General features: G+C 39.6%; 2 protein-coding genes across 3 annotated transcripts in view; one reads left to right on the forward strand and one right to left on the reverse strand.

Annotated features, from left to right (window-relative positions):
* Positions 1–2756: 2756 nt before the first annotated feature.
* LOC134795814 (homeobox protein orthopedia-like) lies at positions 2757–9191 on the forward strand. Its single transcript, XM_063767748.1, has 3 exons — positions 2757–2989; positions 7811–7919; positions 8608–9191. The coding sequence occupies exons 1-3, from the start codon at positions 2783–2785 to the stop codon at positions 9189–9191; spliced, it is 900 nt and encodes a 299-aa protein (XP_063623818.1). The 5' UTR covers positions 2757–2782.
* Positions 9192–9771: 580 nt separating this feature from the next.
* The window catches only part of LOC134795585 (chitooligosaccharidolytic beta-N-acetylglucosaminidase), a 49255-nt gene continuing 32201 nt past the window's right edge, over positions 9772–26825 (reverse strand). For both annotated transcript variants that reach the window (XM_063767477.1, XM_063767478.1), the window contains 7 exons: positions 22638–22846; positions 21375–21708; positions 20808–20949; positions 20131–20316; positions 19270–19505; positions 13261–13499; positions 9772–11945 (listed from right to left, as the gene is read on the reverse strand). In XM_063767477.1, coding sequence (XP_063623547.1) covers positions 11764–11945; positions 13261–13499; positions 19270–19505; positions 20131–20316; positions 20808–20949; positions 21375–21708; positions 22638–22846 — 1528 coding nt within the window. In that variant the 3' untranslated portion in view covers positions 9772–11763. The remainder of the gene's footprint in view (positions 11946–13260; positions 13500–19269; positions 19506–20130; positions 20317–20807; positions 20950–21374; positions 21709–22637; positions 22847–26825) is intronic.

Below are 26825 nucleotides of genomic sequence, written 5' to 3' on the forward strand. Positions count from 1 at the left end.
GAGGGTGTAATTTTCTTGTGCACCATGTGTAACAGCAATGTGCAATAGGGGAATAATAAGTAATTTAAAATTTTCATGAAAAAAGTTATTATAAAAAAAATTGCTGCTGAATTTCTTGCCTCGATTATGAAAACAATTCTTAGGCAAAATTATTTTTTAAATTTGCATGTTATTTCAAATAATTTAATGTCCTTTTTAGGGTTCCGTACCTCAAAAGGAAAAAACGGAACCCTTATAGGATCACTCGTGCGTCTGTCTGTCTGTCTGTCTGTCTGTCTGTCTGTCTGTCTGTCTGTCCGTCTGTCACAGCCGATTTTCTCCGGAACTACTGGACCAATCAAGTTGAAATTTGGTACACATATGTAAGTTTGTGACCCAAATACGGACATGTAACGTAAACAAATGAATTTTAAACATGGGGGCCACTTTTGGGGGGTAAAAGAAAAAATGAAAAAAAATAATTTTTCAAACTATATCATGTTACATATCAAATGAAAGAGCTTATTATAAGGATATCAAATACTTTTTTTTTATAATTTTCGAGTAAACAGTTTAGAAGTTATTCAAGAAAATAGGCAAAAAATGACCATTCCCCCCCCCTTATCCCCGAAACTACTAAGTCTTAAATTTTTAAAAAAATACATAAAATAGGTCTATACCTATAGATGACAGGAAAACCTATTAGAAATGTACAGTCAAGCGTGAGTCGGACTTAATTACAGTTTTTGATCCGACCCCTACGGATTTTTTAAAGAGATTTCACTCACGTTTCACATAAAAAATACATTGTTAACAGTGCCGGATTACTTAGAGTAGTAGTTTTCTTAGAGTAATTGGTGATAATTTTCTGATAAGATAATCATTTTAAATATTTAACGGTCTTACCTACTTACGAGTAATTGTAAGGTCAAATTAAAAATAATGTTTAAAAAAATATGTTAAATTGAGAGCTAGCTCAAAGTTTTTTGTACTCGTCGACTTTAATGGTTGAATTAATAAAGACTTTGTAACCAATAAGCAAAACAAGCACGTGCTTACGGCACCACGTTCAGGGAGGGCACCAAAATGCCAGGTTGAAAAAGGTGAACAAATTTTAAAATTAGGGATAGACACATCGTTTTTACCACACGATTTTTTTAGCTGTCTAAAAGCTAATTTGCAAAAATAATGGCGCGTAATTCTTTGGGAAACAATCGGTAGCAGTAGAAGAGTCGTGATTACATGCATAGATTCGATTTCAACCCACTCTTTTGCGGTTCGGCGTTAGGTCTTATGCGAGGCCTTCTGCCTTACGGCAAAGTTGATCTTCTGCCTTAATTACACTTGGGCGTGGATCCAAATCCAAGCTTTCCTCTTTCGCAGCTGGGCCTACTGCCTTTCTCACACTTCGCCAATTCAATTCCAAGCTCTCTGCTTTCTTGCATATTTTATGCATCAAAACAACCTCGCTGAGACCCTTAAATATCGAGCCCTATGCGAAGCTAGGCTGATAGAAAACTGTCCCATCCCTTCTCTGTATGAAATCCTGGATTCGCGCCTGGTTGGGACTAAAACTAAAATTGCGTTTTTATATCGAAAAATTTTCGCGCTCGCTTCGCTCGCGTTTTCAATTACTTTATAAGGTATGATAAAGGTGACATTCGGGTGGCGACTGCAGCAACATTACTCTGTTGCAACGTTACTGCTGCAGTACTGTCAACTTCCGTGATAAAATGATGTGACTGATTTCCATACTAAAAGTAAAAATGTACAACTGTCTATCATATTGCGTTTTTATATCGAAAAATTTCCGCGCTCGCTTCGCTCGCGTTTCTATTACTTTCTACGCTATGATAAAGGTGACATTCGGGTGGCGACTGCAACAGCATTAGGTACTCTGTTGCAACATTACTGCTGCGGCACTGTCAATTTTCGTGATAAAATGATGTGACTGATTTCCATTCTCAGCTGTAATGCGGCAATGAACTTCTCTCAATTTACCAAAAAAACAATGTAATCTTGATGACCCTAGGGAGAGGGGGCACCTAGAAATGCTTAGGGCATCAAAATATCTTAATCCGGCACTGATTGTTAAAAATTGTGTAATATACGGAACCCTTGGAACGCGAGTCCGACTCGCACTTGGCCGGTTTTTTTCGAATATTATTAGGTGTAAGTACATAATAAGTTTCATATGAAACGTATACCTGTGTTCATTATATTACCAAGAAAAGTATAGAAAGACCTTCAAAATTTAATTAGTTGAAATATACTTAGTTATGAACTTTAAATTTGAAATCTGAGTTTTATTAAAAATTTACAGAGTATACCACATTTTAATATTAACCTAAACTAGAAAATTAATTGCCAAGCGCCGTAATGAAGCCTCCGCGCGCTTTCAATATCTCATTAACGCTCAGCGCAAAATTAACCGCATTTATATAAAATGTATTTACAGACAACTCCATAACTTAATCTACACCTATCAAATACTACCCCCGCGAAACGACGCTCCTATTGGCTCACCCACCCAACCCTTGAAGCTCTCGTCCAATCGGAATGCTTCATTTTAGCGCTAAGGGGTGGAGCTTTGGGGGTTTTCACGAGAAGATTTTTACAAATTCGAACAGTCGGCATCAGTTCTTGACCAACAGAGCAGTTTTGAAATTCGCAAAGACTTACGTAGGAAGTTTTGAGGCGCGAAAGTTTAAAAAGTTATCACCGTTTATGAACAGCCCTTAAACCATGCATTAAACCGTGCGTTTAATTGAAAAGTAGCGTTCGAAAATAATTTGTTTTAAAAATGGCGGGTCCGTACCTGTCTCCGTTGCCTGGAGATTTGCTGACGGAATATATGTTTGGGCGGCGTCGGCAGCGGCGGAACAGAACCACGTTTACGCCGCAGCAGCTGAGCGAGTTGGAGTCTCTGTTCCAGAAGACGCATTATCCTGACGTGTTCCTTAGAGAAGAGGTGGCGCTGAGGATCAGCCTGTCGGAGGCTAGGGTGCAGGTAGGTGCATCCGATACTTGTTACATCATTTTGGCTACAAATACTACGATCTATCAACGTATTTCCTATCTAAATAAGACCAATAGTTCACACCTACCTATGCCTATGTCCTGTCTCCGTCGCATACAGTTCGAACTTTAATGTTCAATGTTATTGATTTAATAGTAATTTTTGGGTTTACAACGTGTAGGTTTCTTCAGACATAGTACACGAATACAAAAATACGAGTATAATCTTAGACTCTTGACTAGGCCCAAATTAGATTACATTTTCTTGAAAAGAAATTAACTATTAAATTATATTATTATTATTTGTATCTCATTAGATAACACGGGCCTATAAATCCCGGTCTTTTGATAGGCTTGCGTGGGGATATAGATCCAACACGTAGAGGCCCTTTGGAGAGCTTTAATGTCATGTAGAACGCCTGCTGGAACCCGTTCACAGGCGCAACAATAGGCACCCATGAACCGGTCTCAGCAGGCATTGGGACTATTGTAGAAAAAGTGAACAGTATGCCGGTCTATGGATTGATGTTTGGGTGGACAATGAGACTGGGCTATTGTAAAAGAGGTCCGGACACCTGCCATAACAATGTTAACACCGTCATCGAGGCAGGCGGTGACTCGCCGCTGACTAGATGGGCCCCTGAAACTGCCGTCGTAAAGACGACCAGGAGCAACACCGGTGTGAGCGGCTCAGGGGTGTCGAGAGGTGTGCGCCGCTTTCTACCCAGTGGCTGTTACCAGCCACTGTGCCAACTCGCGTCTTATGCATCTTTCACTTCCACCCCTGGAGCATATAGCTCTAGCGACTCCTCGCTGGACGGCCAATGAAGGTAAGCCGGAGCTGAGAGTCTTGCGGGTCCCCTTGGGGTCCACTCCGACCGACGAAGACACGCCGGAGACGGAGACCCTGACCGACTCTCGGGAGCACTCGGGTCCGTGGGGTCGTTACTCCCCAACAGCTCGCCACAAGCTGCCCCGCCCCATATTATTATTATTATTAAATATTAAAATAAATTAATTAATCTAAGTATTATTTCGAATACAATATTCTTTTATTGTTTTTTTTTATTCCACGTAGAGAGGGGTGACAGGGGTCTCCAAACTTTTTTACCTGAGGGCCATATTGCGCATCAGATTTTTGGGGGGGGGGGGGGTGTTGCTGCTGTTAGGGCTGAACACCTGGAGCCTGGCTCCCGTGGGCCGGATTGGACCGCTGTCGGCGGACCGGATTGGAACGCTTCGCGGGGTTTGGAGAGCCCTGGTGTAGGGTGTCATTGAAATCATTGAATTATAGTAACAGCACCAGTCATGGGACATTTAAGAGGAAATTTGGAGTATTTATGATATTTCCCTTGTACATGTAAATGGTCTTCCGCTTAGCGTGTTAAAAGATGAAAGTCCTATCCGCCTTTCATGTTTTAGGCGTGTTGTATCAAAGATACTGCAATGAGTTTCCACATAATTAACAAATTAAAACTATGCTTTTTTTCTCCAGTCATGGACACCAAAGCTCCAGTAATGGGCCCCCGGTAATGGACGTGGATCCAGTAATGGGCCCCCTATAATGGACATTGCTCTATCAGTATAAAATTTTGAAATGGGGAATAAGTTATGGCAAAAAAATCAATTTTTGGTATAAGCTTTTATCGCTGAATGTATTTTTCTTTCCACAGCCAATTATTATTGTATTAGATTCATCGAGACAATTCTAATATACCCAAACACAATTAGTTAGGGTTTATTGCGATAAAGTTCCCATGGCCACTTCCTGTCTCCATCATCAGATCAAGTCCATGTTATCATAATATTGCATTATCATCCGATTTGCATACTTAATTACGTACTTACTTACACAAAATTTCAACTGGATCGGAAATCGAAAAGTGGGTCAAATTCAGCTACCAAGATTTGACCCACACTAACTAACAAGGCAAGTTAAATAAAAGTTTGGAAAAACGATATTAATTTATCCTAAGTCCGAGAATACCTCCTGGTTGACATATTTCGTAACTACATTTTACTTCTGTATTGTTTAAAACATGAAATTATGGCATGGCAAGCATCATTATGTCAATTGTCCCATCATAGGAGGTATGCAGTTTTACAGCTCCTATAATGGGATTGGGCCAAATACCACTATTTTTTTACATCTGTGGAGTCACAACATAGTGTGTTGTATACCTTATCTCATGGTAAATGCAATTAACAAAACACATTCTAGTTTTCATCAAGTATTAATTAATTAAAATTTAATAAATTAACTCACCTCTCTTAGCGAAGTTGTTAAGAATTTTTAGTGATATTTTTTTTCAGTGGCACGACAACTTTTGGGTTGACGCACATTTCTTAAATAATAACCGAATTTAATAAAAATTCAAACATAATCAGCTCTAGGACTCTTATTTATGATAAAAATATATCCAGTGTTTATAAACTACTTTTATATACTTATTTTAGAGGAATTGTGTTTTTTTGTCCCATTACTGGTTCCGTGTCCATTATAGGGTATACTACTATAGTCTTTTAAAGCGGATGCGTGTGCTGAAAACCTGATTTTTATAAAGTAGATATTTTGAGAAATAATCGCCACGAAATGAAAAAAAATGTTTTTCCCTGCTCTATTGTGACGGACGCAGGCGGATACCTATGACGATATTCTACACTGAACATGGCCCGACATGCTCTTAGCCGGTTTTGTTTTCATAAACCTGATCAAAAATAATCAACTCTCAGGAGGTAAAAATTACAAGGAAAAGTCTACAAAATTATGTTTTACAAAATGAATTAGATAAATTATCTACATTAAAGCAATCGTTGATTATCTTCCACCTAGCCTACAAATAGACTCGTATTCGAGCCACGATCACGACTAAGTGAAGGGTCGAACAGCAAAAAGATCAAAAGAACCCTTTGGACCCTTCGATTTGGCGCTCTCAATGCATTTGATAGAGTTAGTCCAAGAGGATTTTGATAGCATACGCAGTGCAAGTGTTTTTATACGTCATAATTTCATAGATGTTTGACGTTTTAAATAACACTTGCACTGCGTGTGCTCGGTGTGCTATCAAAACCCTTGCAGAACTTGCAGACTTTTCTTGGTCTAATTCTAACATATAGGTATATGCATACCTAACTGTTAAGTACCTATCTAGTTTCATTTGTAAATAAAAAAATCAGCTTTTTTTAGTTTTTTGAGTAAAGCTATGTTTTTAGGTTTCCGTAGTCTACGAAAACCCTTATTGGTATTACCTACACAAGAATGAGGCCCTACCGCGAAAAAAGTACATCAATATTTTCTTTATCTGCCTCTCTATCGGTCAGTTAACGTAATTTCGACTTTCGTGTTTCACGATAGGCCCTCTGCAATGATTTTGCTGGTCTTACCGATGATATCGCTGCATAAGTCGTCGTTTTTTTAATGTCACTTAGGGGTGTTATGACGGGTGAGGCGGTAAGGGCTCGGGAACTCTACACTAAGCATCGTTCCGACGGTGTTCATGGCTGGCGATTAGTCGGCAGATAAGGCCGATTAGTCGGCACTAAGTATAATAATTATGTTATGAGTGATAAAACAACAGGCCGATTTTTGAATTTCGAGTGATCGATTTAGTCACTCCAAAATCAGTGGAAAACGGCGAATTGTTATTTTTGAAATACGAGCAATAGTAATTGGGAATCTAGTGATACCTATTGACCACTCGTTTTCAATCCTTTTAGTAAAATTTACATGCCTAATAGTAGTGGAGATATATTGACGGGAGCGACACGAAATCGAGCGATCGAAATTCAAAAATCGGCCCCCTGGTCAGGATCGCAAAGTGAAAGAATGATAGAAGTTTAACGATGGACGTGCAGGAAAAATCTTTCAGCTAATGTGGTGAATCGGTTATATTATTATAATAAATAGTAACTTGGCCGACTTTTCTAGATCTAGACGATTTCGTTTTTTACGACATTACCTAGCACTTACGCCGCCGCTAAGACGTTCCTGTACCGACTTGTTCGACATCCATACATAAGCTCCGCATCCATTTTATGCGGATGCGGATGCAGATGCGGATGTTGAAAATAATGCGAAATTTCCGCGGTTGCGGATGCGGATGTGGGGATCCGTTCAGCCTGGGCAAACGGTGATAACGTGGTGCTTTCCATAGAAAACGAAGCGCCGGAAGCTCTGGCCCGGCCCCGGGCCGGTCTAGCGTGAGTCATCCTTTACTCAATGACGCCGCAATCGGATAACGCTATAATTAAAGAAACATTATGCTGTCTCCTTTACACATTTTACCGCGTCCATATACAAACTTCTCCATTCAAACGTATCCGCTTCTCCATACAAACGTAGTCCCCATTTTCCTCTCTGGACATTAGCATTATCGAAAATATTTTTAAATAATTCTATGTATATTAACCATAGCTATGCCCTACGTTTGACTTTTTTCGAATTTTTGATTATGTAAAAATTAGGAGCGAATAAAATATTTCATACAAAATTTTAAATGTTTCTAAAGGGGCCCACTGATTAACAGTCCGCCGGACGGTATCGGCCTGTCAGTTACAACAAAATTTTGACAGTTCCGGACAACAGACAGGCCGATACCGTCCGGCGGACTGTTAATCAGTGGGCCCCTTAAATCTTTATAATAGTTAAAACTTCGAAAAAAATCAAACGTATTAGGGCCATAGCTGTGGTTAATATACAAAATATATTCAATAATGTTAATATCCTGAGAGGAAACTGAGGACTACGTTTGTATGAAAAGACGATTTTGCGCGGGTCCTCCACTTTCGTCTTCTGACATATATTTTGTTCCAGGTGTGGTTCCAGAACCGGCGCGCTAAGTGGCGCAAGCAGGCGCGGCTGCAGTTGCTGCAGGACGCCTGGCGCATGCGCTGCCTCGGCCTGGGTACTCAGCTTATGCCCGGTTCGCACTATGCTAGACTAGGACCAAGATACATTTGCACTGACTTGGCAGTAACAAACTAGAAGTGCCATAGGCACTTGACGTAGCACTTGGCAGGAAAACAGCATGGTCCGACTCCACAGGGGATTTTGTCACTCTATATGCTGTGAAAAACGATGAAATGCTGTTTTTAGGGTCCGTGCCAAAAAGGTACAAAAGGAACCCTTATGTGCGACTTTGTCCGTCTGTCCATCTGTCCGTCCGTCTGTTACATCGATAAATATGTCGAGAACTACTGAAGCTATCGATTTGAAATTTGGAATGGTTATTTTTAAATGAGCTTTAGAAATTGAGAATCGAGTGATAGACCAGTCATACATGATGGTATTAGTGGAATGTATAACCGTTGTCGTTATCCTAGCACTACTTGTCTCTTGTTTAAAATGTTTCTACGATTTTTGTTTCCTTGCGCCTAAGAAAGCCCATCGTTTTTTTTGCAGTTTTGTCTATGGTACTAACGAACATGAGTGCAAAATTAGAACCCATTCACTCTTATAAAAATATGACATTATGAAAGTGTAGCCAAGCTTTAACAGGGCCATCTTAGGCGCAGGTACTTTAAATATCCTAAAAAAATATTCGATCAACTTTTTGAAACAAAGGATAAACTACCTAATGCTGCTAAATTATAACAAACATATTTTCCCAGGTCACACCAAACCTCCAGACTCATCACCGGAAGGCCCCGACTCTCCCTCCGGCAAAGATTCCCCAGAGCCTCCAGTAGCCATGGAAAACTCTGAAATGAAGTCACCTCGCCCGGAGCAATACCACCACAACACAAACATGACAGAACCCATGCCCATGCCCCCAATCCATGACATTCCACCCCCAATGCCATATGCCAATGACGAGAGAATGCTTCAACAACCAACGTTCCCATTTCCACCTCTCCTGATGCAACAACCCCCACAAATGGAGAATGAAAACGTTCCAACCGATCTTAGAATGTCAAAGAATTGCCCCTGCGCAGTTGATATGGACCAGCCTCAAAACCTAGCGTATAGACAGACCGAAGCCAAAGAGAGTGAAAGCGACAGCGATACTGAAATCGATCTCACCTCTCATTCTTCCAAAGATGATGATCTGAGGGAATCAGAGAGACTCGCTAACAGAATTGCGACTAGTATTTTCAGATGCGACACAGTGTTGCATGACCTAGTCCCAAATGATCTCAGTCTCGGAGTGAAAAATGTTAGTAATGATAGGAGTATCAGTAGGAGTAATTTGTAAACTATGATTAGATTTCACTTTTTAATTGTAATAAATGTTGAAATAGTTAAAATTAAATAGAACTTGGGTAAAGTAATCGGTCCAGTTAAGTCTTTAACACTGGGACAATAACTTTACTTGAGAATGCAATAGTACTTTAAAATTATTTACTATAGTCTATAATACTGTTTGTAAATATTAACGTCAATTTAGTTGCTGCTTGTAATAAAACTGCTATAGTGGAACTGCCAAATAATTAGGTATTTGTAGTAGATCGCACCATGAATCTAGTCAATAATAATGAACTTGTATCTAATGTAAGTGGACAATTGTGAGTAATAAATAGCAAACTGTAGCAAAAGATATTTCGATATCGTATTTAGCAATGATATCAAATTGGGTAGCTTAAGGTGCCTCTACGATGATATTATCTTGTTTCTTTATAATTAGCTAGTCATTATTACACTTAATCATATTTCACATTTATTTTCATTAGTCATGTTAAATAACTACAATGTTGTACTATACTTAATTATTAAGATATGTTAGTATATTTGTTTAATTTTCTTTTGTTATTCCATAGATGCAATAAAACTACAAGTTTGGCGTAAATCTTCATTTCATATTTGTCGGCAATATAAACAATATCACAATTTCTATAAAACTTTTCATACATAAATTTGCTTATAAAATCTTTTGTCTTATTAAATAGAATCAGTCTGATATCGACGTCTCTTATAATTCTTACAAATTATTATTATGATAACATTTATCCTACATGTACATAGATTCAACATTTATTCAGTATGAAATAAGTAAATTATTAAGCACCAAAGTTATTAGACAAATCTATTGTCTATGAGGAATAGTCAAACTATTACAAAATAGTTACTTACTGCCAAATATCATATTGACAGAAATTGTATATCTTGGTGAAATACCTACACATGTATACCTTCCATCAAATCAAATCATTCTTCAAATCAGTATGCAAAACTTTGATTGGGCAGAATGCTAATAATTCTTTTTCTCCGATAAAGCACTTTCTTTTGAATTATATAAGTCGTGAAGAACATTTAAGTTTTTTTGCTATTCAGGTGTATTATAAATAACCTGTTATAGTTGAAATTTTCCGAGGTGATATTTTGAACTTAAACCCCTAATCTGTTGAAAATATCAATACCTTTATTTATTTTATGCAGCGGTTACTAAGTGCTGCTACTGGCACATTGTAGCTTTGCCATTTGCCAAAGACGGGAGTTGACCGCTCTGCGTAAAATAAACAAAGACTTAAAAGTCAAATTGTTTAACAGTAGGTATAAGGTTTAAGTCCAAAAAATCACCTTGGAAAATTTCAACCATACTAGTTCAAGATTTAATACATAACTCGACATTCGTCTTACATATATATCTACTACATTTTACAAGGGTACTTAATGGAAAAAATTTCTTCTACGTTTCTAATTGTGAGATAGACAGCTAGAAAGAGACAAATATTGCTATTTTAGCCTCGTTGCATTTTTCGACATATATTGATAACTGATATGATTATGACGATATAAGAAATATGATTAATAAGGGAATATTTCAATTGATGTGAATATGGAATTAATGTCAGAACGACATTTCTATCGGATGTCGCATCCCATCCCAAAGGTATGTATACACCTAGTTCACATCATAGATATAGTAGTACCTAGGTAGGTACCTAAAGGAAATATAGCACGGCAGAATAAAGACAACATAATGTTATACTACGTCAAAAAGTTTAGGTAATAATTACTATCATTATCATTTAATCAAGTTGAGATTCGAAGCGATTTTACCATGCGCTCGTGTACCTACTATTACAGTCGTCAACTTTATGTTCCAAGCTCACACACATTCAACCATCAAAGGTAACATTTATCGACAACCATGGTCCATGGATGCGTTAAAAAAGCACCATCATGTCAGTATACACCGATTTATACCGTGTAGTCTAACTTCGGACAAAAAAAATGAGCGGATCTCGGGTAAAAACACGTGACGACTCGACAGATTTCAACAGGTTTTCTAAGGGGGCGCCCAAGCAAATGTTTTTGAGATTTGAATTTCGAACGAGAATTATAAATAGAGAATATTAGGCAAAGCTCTGCGTAGGTGGCACAACTAGCACATACAGTAAACAAACATCAATGACACATCATGCGTCACTCCGTCAATCACATGGCCTACCGTGAAACACGACAATCGAAAGTCCGGTTTCTGCCTCTCTATCACTCTTGCATATTCGAGCGATAAAGAGGCAGATAACTAAATTTCGCGTTTCGCGTTTACCGGTAGGCCCTTCTTAACAAACCGCCTTGATGCATCAATGTCATATTTTATTGTCTGTGAAAACTTGTCAAAAAACAGTTTAAGGCACAGTACGTATAAGTTAGTCTATGAATTTACTAGAGTCGGTAGTGCTGCACTCTGGCGGCAGAACATTGCAGTAATATCCCCTATTGTTCGAAGTTGGACTACTGGGTCTAAAAGACACGTTCATTATACTGTGATCATGTCATATATTTTTCTAATGTTGGCAGACCAATTAGTCTATATGAGAGTACTATAAGCATCTGCCGTCATGCTGGCTGCACCAGGCCGGCGACAGCGCGTCCGGCCGCAGGCCCCTGGCGACGAGCCGCGCGCGCAGGCGCTGCAGGCGCGGCTCGGCGGCGCCCGCGCCGGCGGACGGGTCCGACCACAGCCGCTCGCCTACTGCGGCCGCTCGCGGCCAGATTCGCGTGTCTGCAATGAGAAAAGCTTACAGTGACACCTGGCCACTATTTCACCAAGGTGACAGGTGTGACAATTCGACAAATGTCACTGTTGCTGACGTCACAGTCATCGATGGGCTACGGTTACCGCTTACCATCGGGCGGGCCGTATTCCTGTTTGGTGATGGTGCCAATGTATTATTTAAAAAAAACTTTATTATATCGACAACAATCAGGCGAAGTTTATGATGATGATGACAATTATCACAAGATTTAAAAGAACTTTCGGTAAATCTTGACAGGCAATGAGTTCTGTGTCGGAATTTCGTGACAATTGTTATGTTTCTTGTGACAATTGTCATTTAGCTTCGCAAAATAAATACTTATTTATTGGCGATATAATGGAGTTTTTCTATTAAAATTCTGGTGACAAACAAGCACACCGCCCGTCCCATGGTAAGCGGTTACCGTAGCCTATGGAGACCTGTGACGTCAGTAACAATGATGTCGACAATTGTCGCACCTGTCACCGTGGTGAAATAGGGGCCTGGATAAATAAATGCATGGAAACGTCCTATGATGGCTGCTCTACACGATGGCCCAGCGCCGGCCACTCCAAGGGACGCAATTATGTGTTAGAGGGAGCAAGTGATATTGCTATCTCATTCTACCGCATGGCTACGTCCCTTGGAGTGGCCGACGTTGGCCCATAGTGTAGAGGAGCCATGAAACACGCTATAAACGAATGTGAATCACGTCTGGCCTATTATAGAAATGTATATGAAAGAGGCTACATCGAAAAGCCGTTCTTCAAAAACGTCATCGCTAAATAATATACGTCGCTGCATCATTGCAGCAATATTTCCAAGGCACGTTATTTTTATTTTCAACTATTTCTCAAGTATAAATTACCCACTTCAAAAGTTTTCATCTCGTACAACAACTAGGTGCTCAAAAAGATTTGCTGAAGCTCTAATTTCTCTTATCAATAAAATTGTGTTATCGCTTATCACTCTTAGCAGACATCTCGCTCGCTTAGCTACTTATGCTACCTACTGACTGTTCCAAACCAAAATTGATAAGTAATGTAAACAAATGACAATGTATCTTACTCAGAGCCGTATACCGCCATCTAACGGTAGTACTCTGAACCCACGCCATCAATGGACGGATGTATTCACTTTCACGGGTTGTGATGGACAAGTTAATTCCGTTGCAGACCGCAATAGGGACCGTGCGCGTTGCAGGGTTTGCCAATCATTTATCTTATCTGACAGCTCTTATGACAGCTAAAAAATTGAAGCCCTTTTACCCATAGGTACCCATAACTGTACATGATTACTTACCTAGAACATGTTGGTCGACATACTCCGTCCACATAGCAACCTCCCCTCCAAGGACCCCAGTCTCACTGCTGGGCAGCATATGGGCGTACATTCTCCGCCAGTTGGCGAACTTGGTGGTGCCCCAGAACCCGTGGTCCAGGTACCACACGTTCTTGGGTACGGAGACCACGCGGTAACCAAGGCGGAGGAGTTGGATTAGCTCGGGGCTCTCTACTGGTTCCCATACTTGGATGATGTATCTGTAAATAAGTGTTATTTGAGAACAACACTTTTATTTTATATGATGTATTTAATGAATGGTTCCCTCTTTATATGTTCATACATAACAGTTTATGTAAAAAAAAACTGTTTGCTTTTTATTAGACAAAAAAAAACTTAAAAAGTAGTTATTACATTTTTTTTATAGCAGGTGTATCGACGACATATAATCAAACAGACAGGAGATCTAAGGTCCCGTTTTCTAAGGGGACCTTGCATTTTGGAGACAAAGCAAACCGCTTGGAACAGGTGTTCCTGGGGGTGACCTGAGCTGATTAAGCCCGGTTGCCAAGAGGTTCCCCCCAGTAGGTGGGCAGGGGAGGGGGGGTAAAAGTGCCTCCGGCGCGCCTCACTCTAAGCTTTATATCTGCATACATCTCGCAACTATATCAAGTTTGGTGTCATTTTCGTATAATTCGAGGATGAAGAATTCATTTCTGTGACTAAATTTTCACTCACCCATACAAAAAATTCGAAAAATTTAAAATTCAAAAAAAGGTTTTAGATATTTTTTTTCGAAAATCCTCTACAAAATGTATACTATGAGGATTTGCTCTAGAAAAAAAAATACCTGTGAATAGCCCAGTTCTCCTACTATACAGAATAGTAAACTTGTCAAACATTTTTTTTCATAACTCTGTTAAAAAAAATGTTTTGTGTCGCGCGGCGTACTTGCATTGTAAGAGTGGTATGCAACGTTTAGGATTTTTAAGTATGTTTAGATGATTTCTGATATGTTGTTATTCTTCTGGTGGTAGATTACATTAATAAATTACTTCTGGACGTGATATATATACAAATATAAATTAAATATATAAATAAAGATGTTGGGAAAACTTTCGCTAATAGAGTTAAGTATTATAAATGTGATAAAATTAACATAGGAGATGTTTGACAAAAAATGCGGGTTAAAATAAGATATTATATTGTTCGTAATTACCATTACATGCCCATGGGACTGTGCATTTTAGGTTTTTTTAACGCAGTTGCACCTCCCTGCGCATTTTGTTTAGCAGCGGCAACGAATAAGCTCTAAACAAGCAGCAGCCGCCGCAGGTAGGCTTGTCCATATGGGCTCCCAATAACCTTGTTGTTTGGACAGCCCCAGTCAGCAGGGCATGGTGGCTGTTGCTGAGGGGCTATAATCTGTCCCCAAACATAGACCAAATCGCGCCGTGCGCCAAAAACCGCCGTATCGCCGAAATAATTTTCAACCAGGTTGACAAGGTGCAGAAAACCCTAGAGGAAAAGCAAACCGCTCTATGTGCGTTCCTTGATGTTGAAGGTGCTTTCGACAATACGCCCACAGAGACCATACTCAATGGTATGAAATCAAAGGGAGTAGACGAAACCACCAGATGGGTACATAGCATGCTCTCAAACAGAGTAGCCACTCTGACCATCAATACTATATATAGAGCATGAATTTTATACCACTAAAGGGTGCCTACAAGGAGACGTTTTATCCCCACTATTATGGACCCTAGCAGTGGACCAACTTCTTGCAATCATGTCAGGCCAAGACTTTGATACACAAGGATATGCCGACGACCTTGTAGTCATCGTCAAAGGCCCTTGCCTCAACACAATATCCAACCTAATGCAAGGAGCTCTAAACACAATATTCAAATGGTGTAGAGAAAATGACTTGTCCATTAATCCGAGCAAGACTGTAATAGCCATTTAACCATTCACAAGGAAACGGAAGCTCGATAAACTCACAAAACCAAGACTTAATGGACAAATAATACCGTTCTCGGCAGAGGTCAAGTATCTAGGGGTCACCTTTGACCAAAAGTTAACTTGGAACCCTCACCTGAGAAACATTATACAAAAAGTGAAAATGGCCATGTGGTCATGCTGTCGAATGGCAGGAGCAAGATGGGGCTTAAGATCCAAATTGCTATGTGGTTATACACCGTGTTTTTATTGAATTCCGTTAACTTCGGGGTATAGTTAAGTACGTTTATAAGAACTTAATGGCATAGTTAATTTTCAAAAAAAAAAAATTTTTTTTTGTTTTCTTTTTTGTTTTTTTTTTTGTTTAAAAAGTAATTAAATGTAGCATATAGCGTTGTTGTAACACGGGCATTACATTTAACTCAACCAAACAATTGAAATCTGTGACATATCAATGTCATTTCGTACATCAATCGACCGAGATTGTACTTAAGTTTAGTAGCAAATGTATGAACTTATTCTAAACACTAATCAATATGTAAGCCGGCCCTAAGGCAAGTGTACACGCTTGTAGAGGCCTTATAGGAAAAAAATAAATTATGGATTATCTCCGAAATGGACTTAATTAGAACATCGGTGTCTTTGAGAAAGTTACTTGATTTAAGCTCAGGAATGCACCCTTGAAATTAACGGAAATCAAAAAAAACACGGTGTACACAGCGGTAGTGAGGCCAATTGTCACCTAAGCCTCCGCAGTCTGGTGTAACAAAACCAGCCAAAAGACAGCAATAGACACTCTAAACAGACTGCAACGCACGGCTTGTTTAACAGTAACAGGCGCCTATTCCTCGACACCGGGAGCGGCCCTAGATGCACTGCTGGACATCATACCACTCCACTTGCAGGTGCAAAAGGAGGCCAAGCAGTGCGTCTACAGAATATGCACGCTAAACAGGCCAAAATGGCGCTCTCAGGCATTAACCAATCTAAAGGCCTGGGTTTTTGTGAATAGAGGCCTTAGCATGCCCACTGATGACGCTCACACCGAATGTCATCTCACCAAACTGTACACAGTAGAAATACCTCCTAGAGACAAATGGATCAACAACCAAATGTACGTCGAAGAGGGAAGCCACATCTGGTATACAGATGCTTCCAAGAAAGGCAATGATGTAGGATGTGGGATCTATGGTGAGAGATCTATAAACTCAGAGCTAGCGTCAGCATGGGCACATTGGCCTCAATCTTCCAGGCAGAAGTCTTCGCCGTCAACAAATGTGCGGAGATCAACCTGGATAGAAACCTAAGACACCAGCTTATCTACATCAACTCAGACTACTAGACAGACTACTCAGACTAGACTGGTTTACTCCAACAAAGTTACACTTAGATGGGTACCAGGGCACTCCGACATTAACGGAAACGAAGAAGCGGACAAACTTGCTAGAAAGGGCGCAGACACACCCCTGGTCGGCCCAGAACCCTTCTGTGGAAGCACAAAACGAGATGCATATTCTCTGCTCAGCAACTTAGAAAAAACGAGAGCAATCGATTGGTGGAAGTTCGTTAAAGGACAAGAACACTCGAAAGCTCTGATCAAAGGGTTCAACAGCAAAACAGCTAAGGAGCTTTTAAGACTCAAAAGGCACAAAACCTGCGCGGTGACCAGAATACTGACTGGACACTGCAAGTTGAACAAACATATATGTTTCAAATTGGCAAGAAACAAGATGCGACATGCAGGTTCTGTCAGGAGTCAGAGGAGACTGCAATGCACATTCTCTGTTCTTGTGGACTACTAATGTCAAAAAGAAGTACCTACCTAGGGCGACACGTAGTGCAACCCTATGAGGTACAAAACATTACGGCCTAAAGAATCTGGAACTTTCTGGATGCAACGGGCATTAGTAATGAACTTAAAGGGCCGTCACAATAGATCAATGCTGGTCAATGCGACACTCAAAGGCCCACAACACCACAATAATAATAATAATGTCCCGCGGGGGCAGCTTGTGGCGAGCTGACGGTGAGTGACGACACCGCGGACCCCTATTCCAGAGGGCCTTGTCATCTGTCCCTCGCCTCTGTGCTTGCCTTGATTGGCCGGCCAGAATGGAGTCGCAAGAGCGGGACCTATGCTCCAGGTTGGAAGTGTAAAATGTCATAACGCCGGCAGCCTGCTGAACGGATTACCGGGATCTGGCTACTGCAGACTCACCTCTCGACAACCTCACCGCCACTCCAATGTGTTGCCCTGTTGTCGCACTGTGCGTGCGGCCATTGCGGGGCCCACTCAATGAGTTGGCGAGTCACCACCTGTCATTTACAATTTTGAGACTGATTGTCACGGCAGGTGTCCGCTAGTCTCTCCCATAGCCCATTATCCAGTCCATCCAACTTTCAAATCTATAGCCCATGACCTTAGTTCCCATCGCAGCACAAAAGTGCTGCACTGTAATAGTCTTTGCACCTGGCGGGGACCATCTCCGGATGTATCACATTGTGCGTTCGGGGATAGTATCCACCACATGTATCCCTTGCTTTTAGATTAACGTGCCTTAAAGGGCCTCTGCGCTGTTGGCTTCGTCCCCACGTACGCCTCCCAAAGGTCCGGGACCCCATGGTCCCGAGATATGGAAAAGACATGCAAATAATAATGTTAATTTTATCACATTTATAATACTTAACTCTGTTGGCGAAAGTTTTCCCAATATCTTTATTTATATATTTAATTTATATTTGTATATATATCACTTCCAGAAGTAATTTATTAATGTAATTTACAACCAGAAGAATAACAACTTATCAGAAATCATCTAAACATGCTTAAAAATCCTAAACGCTGCATACCGCTCTTACAAAGCAGGTACGCCGCGCGACAATAAACATTTTTTTTAACAGAGTTATGAAAAAAAATGTTTGACAAGTTTACTATTCTGTATAGTAGGATAATTGGGCTATTCACAGGTATTTTTTTTCTAGAGCAAATCCTCATAGTTAAAATTTTTTAGAGGATTTACGAAAAAAAAAATTAAAAGATTTTTTTTGAATTTTGAATTTCTTGATTTTTTTGTATGGGTGAGTGAAAATTTAGTCACAGAACTGAATTCTTCATCCTCGAATTACACGAAAAAGACACCAAACTTGATATAGTTGCGAGATGTATGCAGATATAAAGCTTAGAGTGAGGCGCGCCGGAGGCACTTTTACCCCCCGTCCCCTGCCCACCTGCTGGGGGGAACCTCTTGGCAACCGGGCTTAATCAGCTCAGATCACCCCCAGGAACACCTGTTCCAAGCGGTTTGCTTTGTCTCCAAAATGCAAGGTGGTGGACCTTAGATCTCCTGCTAGAGAGAATTGAGCGGGAAAAGCTAAAACTTTTGTATCTAAAGTAAGTGTCTTGCGTAGAAAACGTATAGTGTAGTGCTTTATAGTTCAAAAAAAATATTAAGAAATAAGTCGGTACCAAAAAAAAATTATGACACGTAAATATTCAGAGCAACGTTAAAATAATGCGTACAGCAGTTAAACCCATTAACGCTAATTATTCTATCTGTAACATGTTAATTACTCCATATGGCAAAGAGTTGAAACGGTTTCAACGAGTAATGCATGAGCTAATGAGTCTAAAATTAGCTCCACTCCAGGGTCACGGCGGTTCCATGTGTATACTGTATACGGAATAATAACAATACGTAATGTTATTCTTAAGAGTACAAAGTGCGATGACAAATAGTCATGTAAGAAACCTATCCCCATTTGTTTTAGATTATGCCAAAAAGACAGAATGGTCCTTGAATCTACTTTTACTTCTCCAGATTTCTTTATATCCTCAAAGCGTTGGTGAATCCGAAAGAATTCCTAGGCTTTCTTTAGCTTCTTGCACCATGTCTGTGGGGGCTAGCGCGTGTGACTGAACCCAAAGGCAAATTAACCCCTCCACTATTATTGAAGAGACTGTTGAATCTAATAGAAGACGCGACTACAGATTTCAACCCAAAACCTAAGCGATATTCCATATTCTTCGAATCCTCACCTAAAAAGACAGTCAAAAACAGAATGTGACCCTACCTCTCTTTGTCCAAATATCTCTGTATCCTCTGCGGGTCAGTTAGCTCAGAAGACCACAGCATGACTGGCTGCTTGTCTTCACCAGTGGCTTCTTTAAGCTGTTCGTCCCAAATCTGTAGAGCTTGGGCGTGGAACTCTGCCCAGAGGCGAATGAAACCATCTGCGTTTATCTCGAAACCTTTATCTCTCATGTAGCTCACTATCTGTTCTGAAGAGTTCCAGCAGCCGAAATATACCTGCAATTGGGAGATTACTATGTTAAAGCACAGAATAAATAATAGTACTAGGTACAGAAGACTCACTCTCTAACAAAACGCGTCTGTTACGATCAGGACAGATATGGCCGCTAGGTGGCGACAGCGCCACGCGCGGCTTATGGCTAGCCACCAAAATTGGTGTGGAACGGATGTACCTGTTGCAAAGCGACAAAATCGCGGCGTGAGCCACGCCTGGTTAAAGGAAAACCAGGTCGTGTTCTGGGTTGGAAATTTATATTATTACAAACTATTCAGTAGTTAAGCTCAACAATAAACAAAATAACATTCAATCAATATTCAAAAATATCATCTTAATTTAATTCATCTATTTGCAAGAATACTTAATCATTTTATTCAAAACTTATAAAAACATTGACTGTTAGTTCTGACAGATGTCATCAGTAAAGAGTTGCATGGGGTAGCGCGCAGATAAGAAGTTTCATTTCTGTGTGCGTAATTCAGACCACTATGGGGATAGTCCCGGTATTAATTTACACTAGAGTCAAGGGGGAGATTGTCCTGGCGCCTGGAGATGTCTTGTCAGTTCTAGGGCACCAAATCTTAAAATACGCCACTGCCCGAAAGCGGACATACGAAAACTCACCTCATCACCTCCCATGTGGAATAAAGCAGGCCTGGGCAGCACTTCTGCGATGTCTCTGTACAAATCTTTAAGCACTCGGTACATCGCAGGGTTGGCTGGGTTGAGTTGCCCACAAGGCGGCTGGATGCAAAGCATCCGCCAATTCTTCTCGTTCACACATACAGCTAGGTCCCCGTAGCCGGCTTGCTGAAATATATTTAATTTATATTTAGTAATTACATACTAATTATTTAATATGACGGATGATCAGTCGAGTCTGACTAGTTAGATATTAAATAATATGGTAATTGGAAAAAGCAGCATAAATGTTATAATGTAAATCATGTGACTATTTATCTTAGGTCATATCACTGAGTCAACCAAAATCGCGCTAAAATAATAAGTAGGTACCCACAGTTTTTTTAAAACAGATTCCCCGAATTTAGAGAGAAAACTTAACAAACGGCTACGGCTTGGCTAATTCATTAATTCGGCTTTGAAATAAACAGGAAACGAAATCTTTTGAACTAAGCAATCTTTGTTATGGCTTCCAAAACATTCCATATTTTCACCTTTAATCAATCAACGCTTTCAATCAAACGTAACTCGTATAATTAGCACCTTAACAGTATCTCCATTTATGTCAATAATCCAATTTATTCTGAACCTTACTTAGTATAAGATAGGGTAGTATTTACCTTGCCCCACTGCCAGCCGTTGCCGGCGTGTGCAGGCGCGTCGATTTCGATGACGACGCGTATGCCCCGCACTTTAGCGTACTCTATCAAATCTTTTACTTCTTCTCTTGTGTATACTTCGGAGTCTGAATAAGCACCAAATCTGGAAACAAAGTTACATGAGGGAAAAAGATGTTTTGAAGAGAAAGACTTATCTTGTCTCCTTTTCTTTTTTTTTGTGTTATAGGGTAAATGTTTATTTATAAGGTAGATACAAACATTAAAAAGAAAAATAAACTAACTTAATGTATAAAATAAAACTAAATTAAAACTAAAAATGAAAATTAAATTAAAATACGTCCAAGAAATTGGGCCCCTTTGGCATGGTGCCGAGGACGCTAATTTTCTTTTAGTCCACATATGCCCAAAATTAGCTTTTGGTCTGAATTCCTTAAGGTTGGCTTTCTCTCTCTTCTACTCACAATTTGATCAGGAGAAGCAAGTTCTTCCAATGGGTTGAAAACCACCCAATAGGTATATTATAATTAGCCCAATAAGTAACATTATTTACAATGAAGACAAAGATACCTTGTAAATTGCGGTACACGTGTCGACTCCAACGGGAAGCTATGTGAATCCGTCACATGCCAATGGAAAACATTCATCTTCGTCGCTGCCATGCCATCCAGCGTCCTCTTTATATCCCTCAGCGGTATGAAGTTTCTAGAAGTATCCAGGGTCAGGCCTCTATGTTTGTAGACGGGTCTGTCCCGGACTTTAGCGCCGGAGACCAGACGGAGCCCGCAGCGGGTGTGTCCGGGAAAGTCGGGACGGTCTGATGCGACTAATTGGGTGAAGGTTTCAAGCGCGTGGCGAGCGCCGTAGATGGTTTCCGCGAATATGTGGACGGCGACTGTATCTTCTGAAAAGCGTATGTACGACAAATATATAGCATCAATATTGCTCGTCAGCTTCTTAGGCCCACGTGCACCATCCCACTAACCCGGGGTTACGCGGTTAAACTGTTAACCCAGTGTCAAATTGTAGGTACTGGTAACCATGGTAACACCAAGTTTAACCGGTTAACCCCGGATTAATGGAATTGTGCAAGTGGGCCTTAGCGGTTTCCCGGTTAAATCATAAAGAAGCCCGGGGTAAGCTTTTGGCAACCGAATCCATTAATTGGTGTAGGAATTGGGTTAATACAAAAGCAACAACCATTTGACCTGCCAACCCATCAGAGGGGAACCTAAATCTTATTAGGGATTCCGGTTTCCTCACAATGTTTTCCTTCGCCGAGAAGCGACTACTCATTGGTAGGTACGATCCGGGAGTTAACCGATCTGAAACCCGCACGCTTTACCGCTAGACCACCAGTAGGTATACCTACTCAATAATTATGCAGAAGATTACATAAATGATTGGGCAGTTTTTTGTGAATATACCAAGAAACCTGTTGACCGGTCAAGAGTCCGACAATGATAAACCGAAGATCGTGATCTGCAAGTTTGTTCAACTTTAATTTATAAGTGCATCGTCGATGCCATTGACACGATCCACGATATTTCATTTTGATCATTAATAAATGTTAATAGATACTTGTATAATCTACGATTGCTAATTCTGGCGAAAAATGGCCGTGATCTTCAACAGAATATAAATTGAGTCTAAGGTAACACCGCTAGTACATATTAGTATCCCAGGGTCTATGCCGGAAGCAATTGTTTTTTTTTTATATATTTGGTTAGCTTTAGTTTATCCACTTAGGTTTTAAGCTTTAGTTCTAAATTAATTTATTTCTTGTATATAAATAATATCTAAATTAAAAGCATGATATTGCAAGAAACTAACCCTTTATCTGGACATCCAAAGCATACTGCTCATCCGTGGTCCACGTGAGACTCGTGTCCGCGGACTTTACTGACGTGTAGACAACCACCGGGGTGTGCACAACCTCTGTGACGTTGCCGCCACATTCCGCCATCAGGTTTGCGGTGACCACGTGGGTCATTTTCACTAGGATAGGACGGGTCTCGGCCGGCACGTCGATGAGGTCAAACCTGTCAAAGAAAGCTTTTGGTCAGTTGGAGTAGGTATTTGTCGAAGTACCGAAAGTGCGTTTCCACCAGAGATGTCCGAGGATGTGAAGCAAGGGATGTGTTTATTAACCCGTGGAGCGCCCCGAAATTACCATAGTATGGATCTCCTATACGAATTACCATCATACGTGTGACAGTAGGGCGCTCCACGGGTTAAGAACCAAAAGAATTACTTCATTTACCTACCCTCGCTTAGCGCAGCTCAAGTGGGCAATATTCTATTGGTTCTTAAATCCTCGCATCCTCGCCAATCTCTGGTAGAAACACAGCCTTAAGAGGATCATTAAATAACTATGCATTTCTTCTACGTCGCAAAATACTATTGTTAGAAGTAAGCATTAAATGGTTATTCATTCATTGTTAATGTGGTTTTTTTTTCTAAGGTAATTTTAATAAGGCAGATAAATCGGTAATTGACACCAGTGTCCTGTTTCTCAAAAGCTTGTAACTTGTAATACAAGTGGATGTCCCTTTCTAACAAAAGCTGTCAAAAAGGAACTTCCACTTGTATTACAAGATACAAGCTTTTGATAAACAGGGCACAGAGGCCCGTTTCTCAAAAGTTTGTAACTTGTAATAGGTACAAGCGGATGTCACTTTTTGACAGCTTTTGTTAGAAAGGGACTTCCACTAGAATTTCAAGTTACAAGCTTTAGAGAAACGGGCCCCTGAGCATCATAATTGCTCTATCTTTTGAAAATATAATTCTACCTACATATCTGATATGAAATATTTCCAAGTAGGTACCTATGATATGTATGTGGAACGGAAACAAGTTGATAAGTCGCATTTAGATACGATACATTTTACTTCACGCATTAATTCTACATATAAAATAAATGTTCGTTATTTGTAATCCCATAAAATATTTATAGCATTTTAAATCAATTTGGTCACGATTGTAGTAAATCACGTTAGTCACTGAGAATCGATAATTCTTTTATATTACAACTCGAGAAAATAGGCGTTTGAGGTTCCGTCCGCAGATTGCTCTGAGGTAATTATTTGATAAGTATAGTGAAAAATTAAAACAAAATAGTTTAGGTATTTGTTTGACCATAATCAAATGTTTATGATGCAAAGATTTTGAAAAACGTTTTGGTCGCTTTCTGTGAAACTTATCTGCGAAGAATTGGACCTCGCAATTTTAAAGTGACATGGTGATGAGGATGACATTTTATGTGCTTAGTAGGTATTTGCTTATATTAGTTGCTTATTTTAAGCTTAGTATTCAGCACCAAATATGAAACGAACACGACGGGATCCAAACATATTTTTTCCTAGGATCAAATTAATACTTGGACAAGACACGACACATTTTAAGTGTTCAATGTTTTGTGAATAATAGTTATAACACGACGGGGCACACCTGACCGTGGGTCGCAATACCGTTAACCCATGGATCATCGGTCGTTCACCGAACGATCAACAAATTTGCGAGATTTGTAAAATAAATATTTAATTATATGTGTAGTGTAAGGTCACTGACTTTTTGTAATAAATCTTTGGCTTGGGTCAGAGAGATAGGTATTTCGGTGTTGATTTTCCTTTCCTTATTTTATGATGTTATGGCATAAAAACAGGGATTTTCTGAAACAATATAGGCACTACATCGCACGACATCGCTCGCTTTGCCTGACGTCGTGGCGACATCTGTTACGCGATTTCACCTTTAAATACCTAGCTCAGGAATATCTGAATTCGTCTTTTTCAGTAATTTACCTAATACAAGGTAGGTAAACGTAATGAGGTAAGTACTAAGGTATATTCGATACCTTATTTTATCAGTCCATATTACTGGCTTGTGTTAGAAAAAAAATATTTTAATTTATGAGCAGTCAGAGATGTTAGTGCTAGGAACTATGGATACTGATCTGCAGACATCGTAAATGTTATAGCATTTTCGATGCAGCGGAGTGGTGTTAACGGAATTGGTATAAACAATTTCAACCCCAATGATTAACCAGCGTTAATTACGTTAATATTAACCTGAATTTACCATTTCAGTTGGAATTATCTATACCAATTCCGTTAACACCACTCCGCTGCACCAAAAATGCTATAAAATTTACGATGTCTTCTGATCTGATAAAAAAACTAGTGCTAAATGCACAGAACATAGTTTTTCAATACCTATTTAATTGTAGGCACTTGCATGTACCTATTTGTGTAGTGTAAAAACCCACTCACAGATAACTTCGTTTTTTTTTACAAAGAATCTAAATTTGGAAGCGGATGGATAAGTATTTGACTTTATCGTATAGTATCTAATCTATTTTCCATCTTGGGTAAGTCCACTATGTTTTCAGTAGGTATACGTAGATTATGCGTGTTTAAACCGAATAGTTTCTAAAAATTCTTATAGGTTGTAAGTTGAACGCTGTATTGATGATTGAAACTTAGATTTGTTGATAGGATCCACAAGAATGAGATAACAACGAGTAAGTATCCTCTAAAGACCACTTACATCGTGTTTTTATGAAGTCATAGACTTAATAACTGCGATTCTAAATTCTAAACACTCAAGTCTCGAGTATTTACCAACTCAAGATTATCTGGTATTAAATCGCTAGTTAATCTGACTTTACGACTCTTTAATCTTCTGCCAATAATTCGTCACTTCGACTTGTAACGTCCGTCATGCGATATCTTATTTCATGGTATTTCTTAATGCAGAGGTTTAAAGGCTATAATGGCTTGGCTATGACTAATGCGAGGTTAGCCGCAGTTGTTTTTGTTTACTGTCTATATTTAGCCGAGTCCTCTTGGATTGCGCCCAGCGCGTGCCCTTTACTAGAATCGATATACACACGAATCAGTTACAAATGTTACGATCGATTCGAAGAAATCTCAGTTGTGTGCATTTAAATGTTATCGGAAAGATAATACATGTCAAAGGCCTCCTTTTATCTAGAGGTTGTTACGATTACGGCTAACTTCATGTAGGTAGTAATTTTCTTGTAAATTTGAGTGCTTATTTGCCAAGTTTTGGAAGACCAAACCAAATGAAAAGACGTCAATGATTTGGTGGCATTAAACTGGAAATAAATTGGTTTATCATACTGTATCTAAATACATAAACAATTACCTATGTTAACTAAACTAACTAATCTCATCGCACTCACCAAAAAGGACGGAGGGGTGAGACCGATTGCCGTTGGCTCTACTTTAAGACGTCTCGCCTCCAAAATTGCAGTCAGGTATATAATTTCCAAATTAAAACCACTTTTCGAACCTGTTCAGCTCGGTTTCGGTATAAAAGGAGGTTGTGAGGCAGCCGTCCATGCCTTACGTACTTACCTCTCAAATTCACCCTGTGATGTGCTGGTCAAAATTGATGTTCGGAACGCCTTTAACTCAGTAAACAGGGACACCTTGCTGACTGAAATAAAGAACAATATCCCCGAAATCTACAACTATCTCCTGCATTGTTATGCTGACCCTACAAATTTGATCTACCGTGAAAATGTATTATCTTCTGAAGTCGGTTGTCAGCAAGGTGATCCTCTCGGGCCGGCAATATTCAGTTTGGCTATTAATCCAATTATTCAAAAACTAAAATCTAAATTTAACGTCTGGTACTTAGACGACGGAACCCTGGGAGGCGACCTCGAATCAGTACTGTCAGATCTCTCAACTATCAAATCAAAATTTGAAACAATTGGTCTAGAATTAAACTATAGCAAGTGTGAACTTTTTATTAACAACACCTCTTTAAATTTTTCGAATATAAAACCAAAATTTGATCTGCTTACACCAAACATTAAAATAACAGACAAAGACTCTCTTTGCCTCCTTGGGTCTCCTATCTTTGAAGAATCCTATTCGAAATTCGCATGCGATACTACCTCTAAATTTCAAACTTATGAAAGTCGTCTTCTCGAAATTAGTCCGCATTTCGCTTTATGTATTATCAAATTCTGCCTTTTCGTACCAAAAT

The sequence above is a fragment of the Cydia splendana genome, chromosome 12 (genome assembly GCF_910591565.1).
Source record: "Cydia splendana chromosome 12, ilCydSple1.2, whole genome shotgun sequence".
Lineage (NCBI taxonomy): Eukaryota > Metazoa > Arthropoda > Insecta > Lepidoptera > Tortricidae > Cydia > Cydia splendana.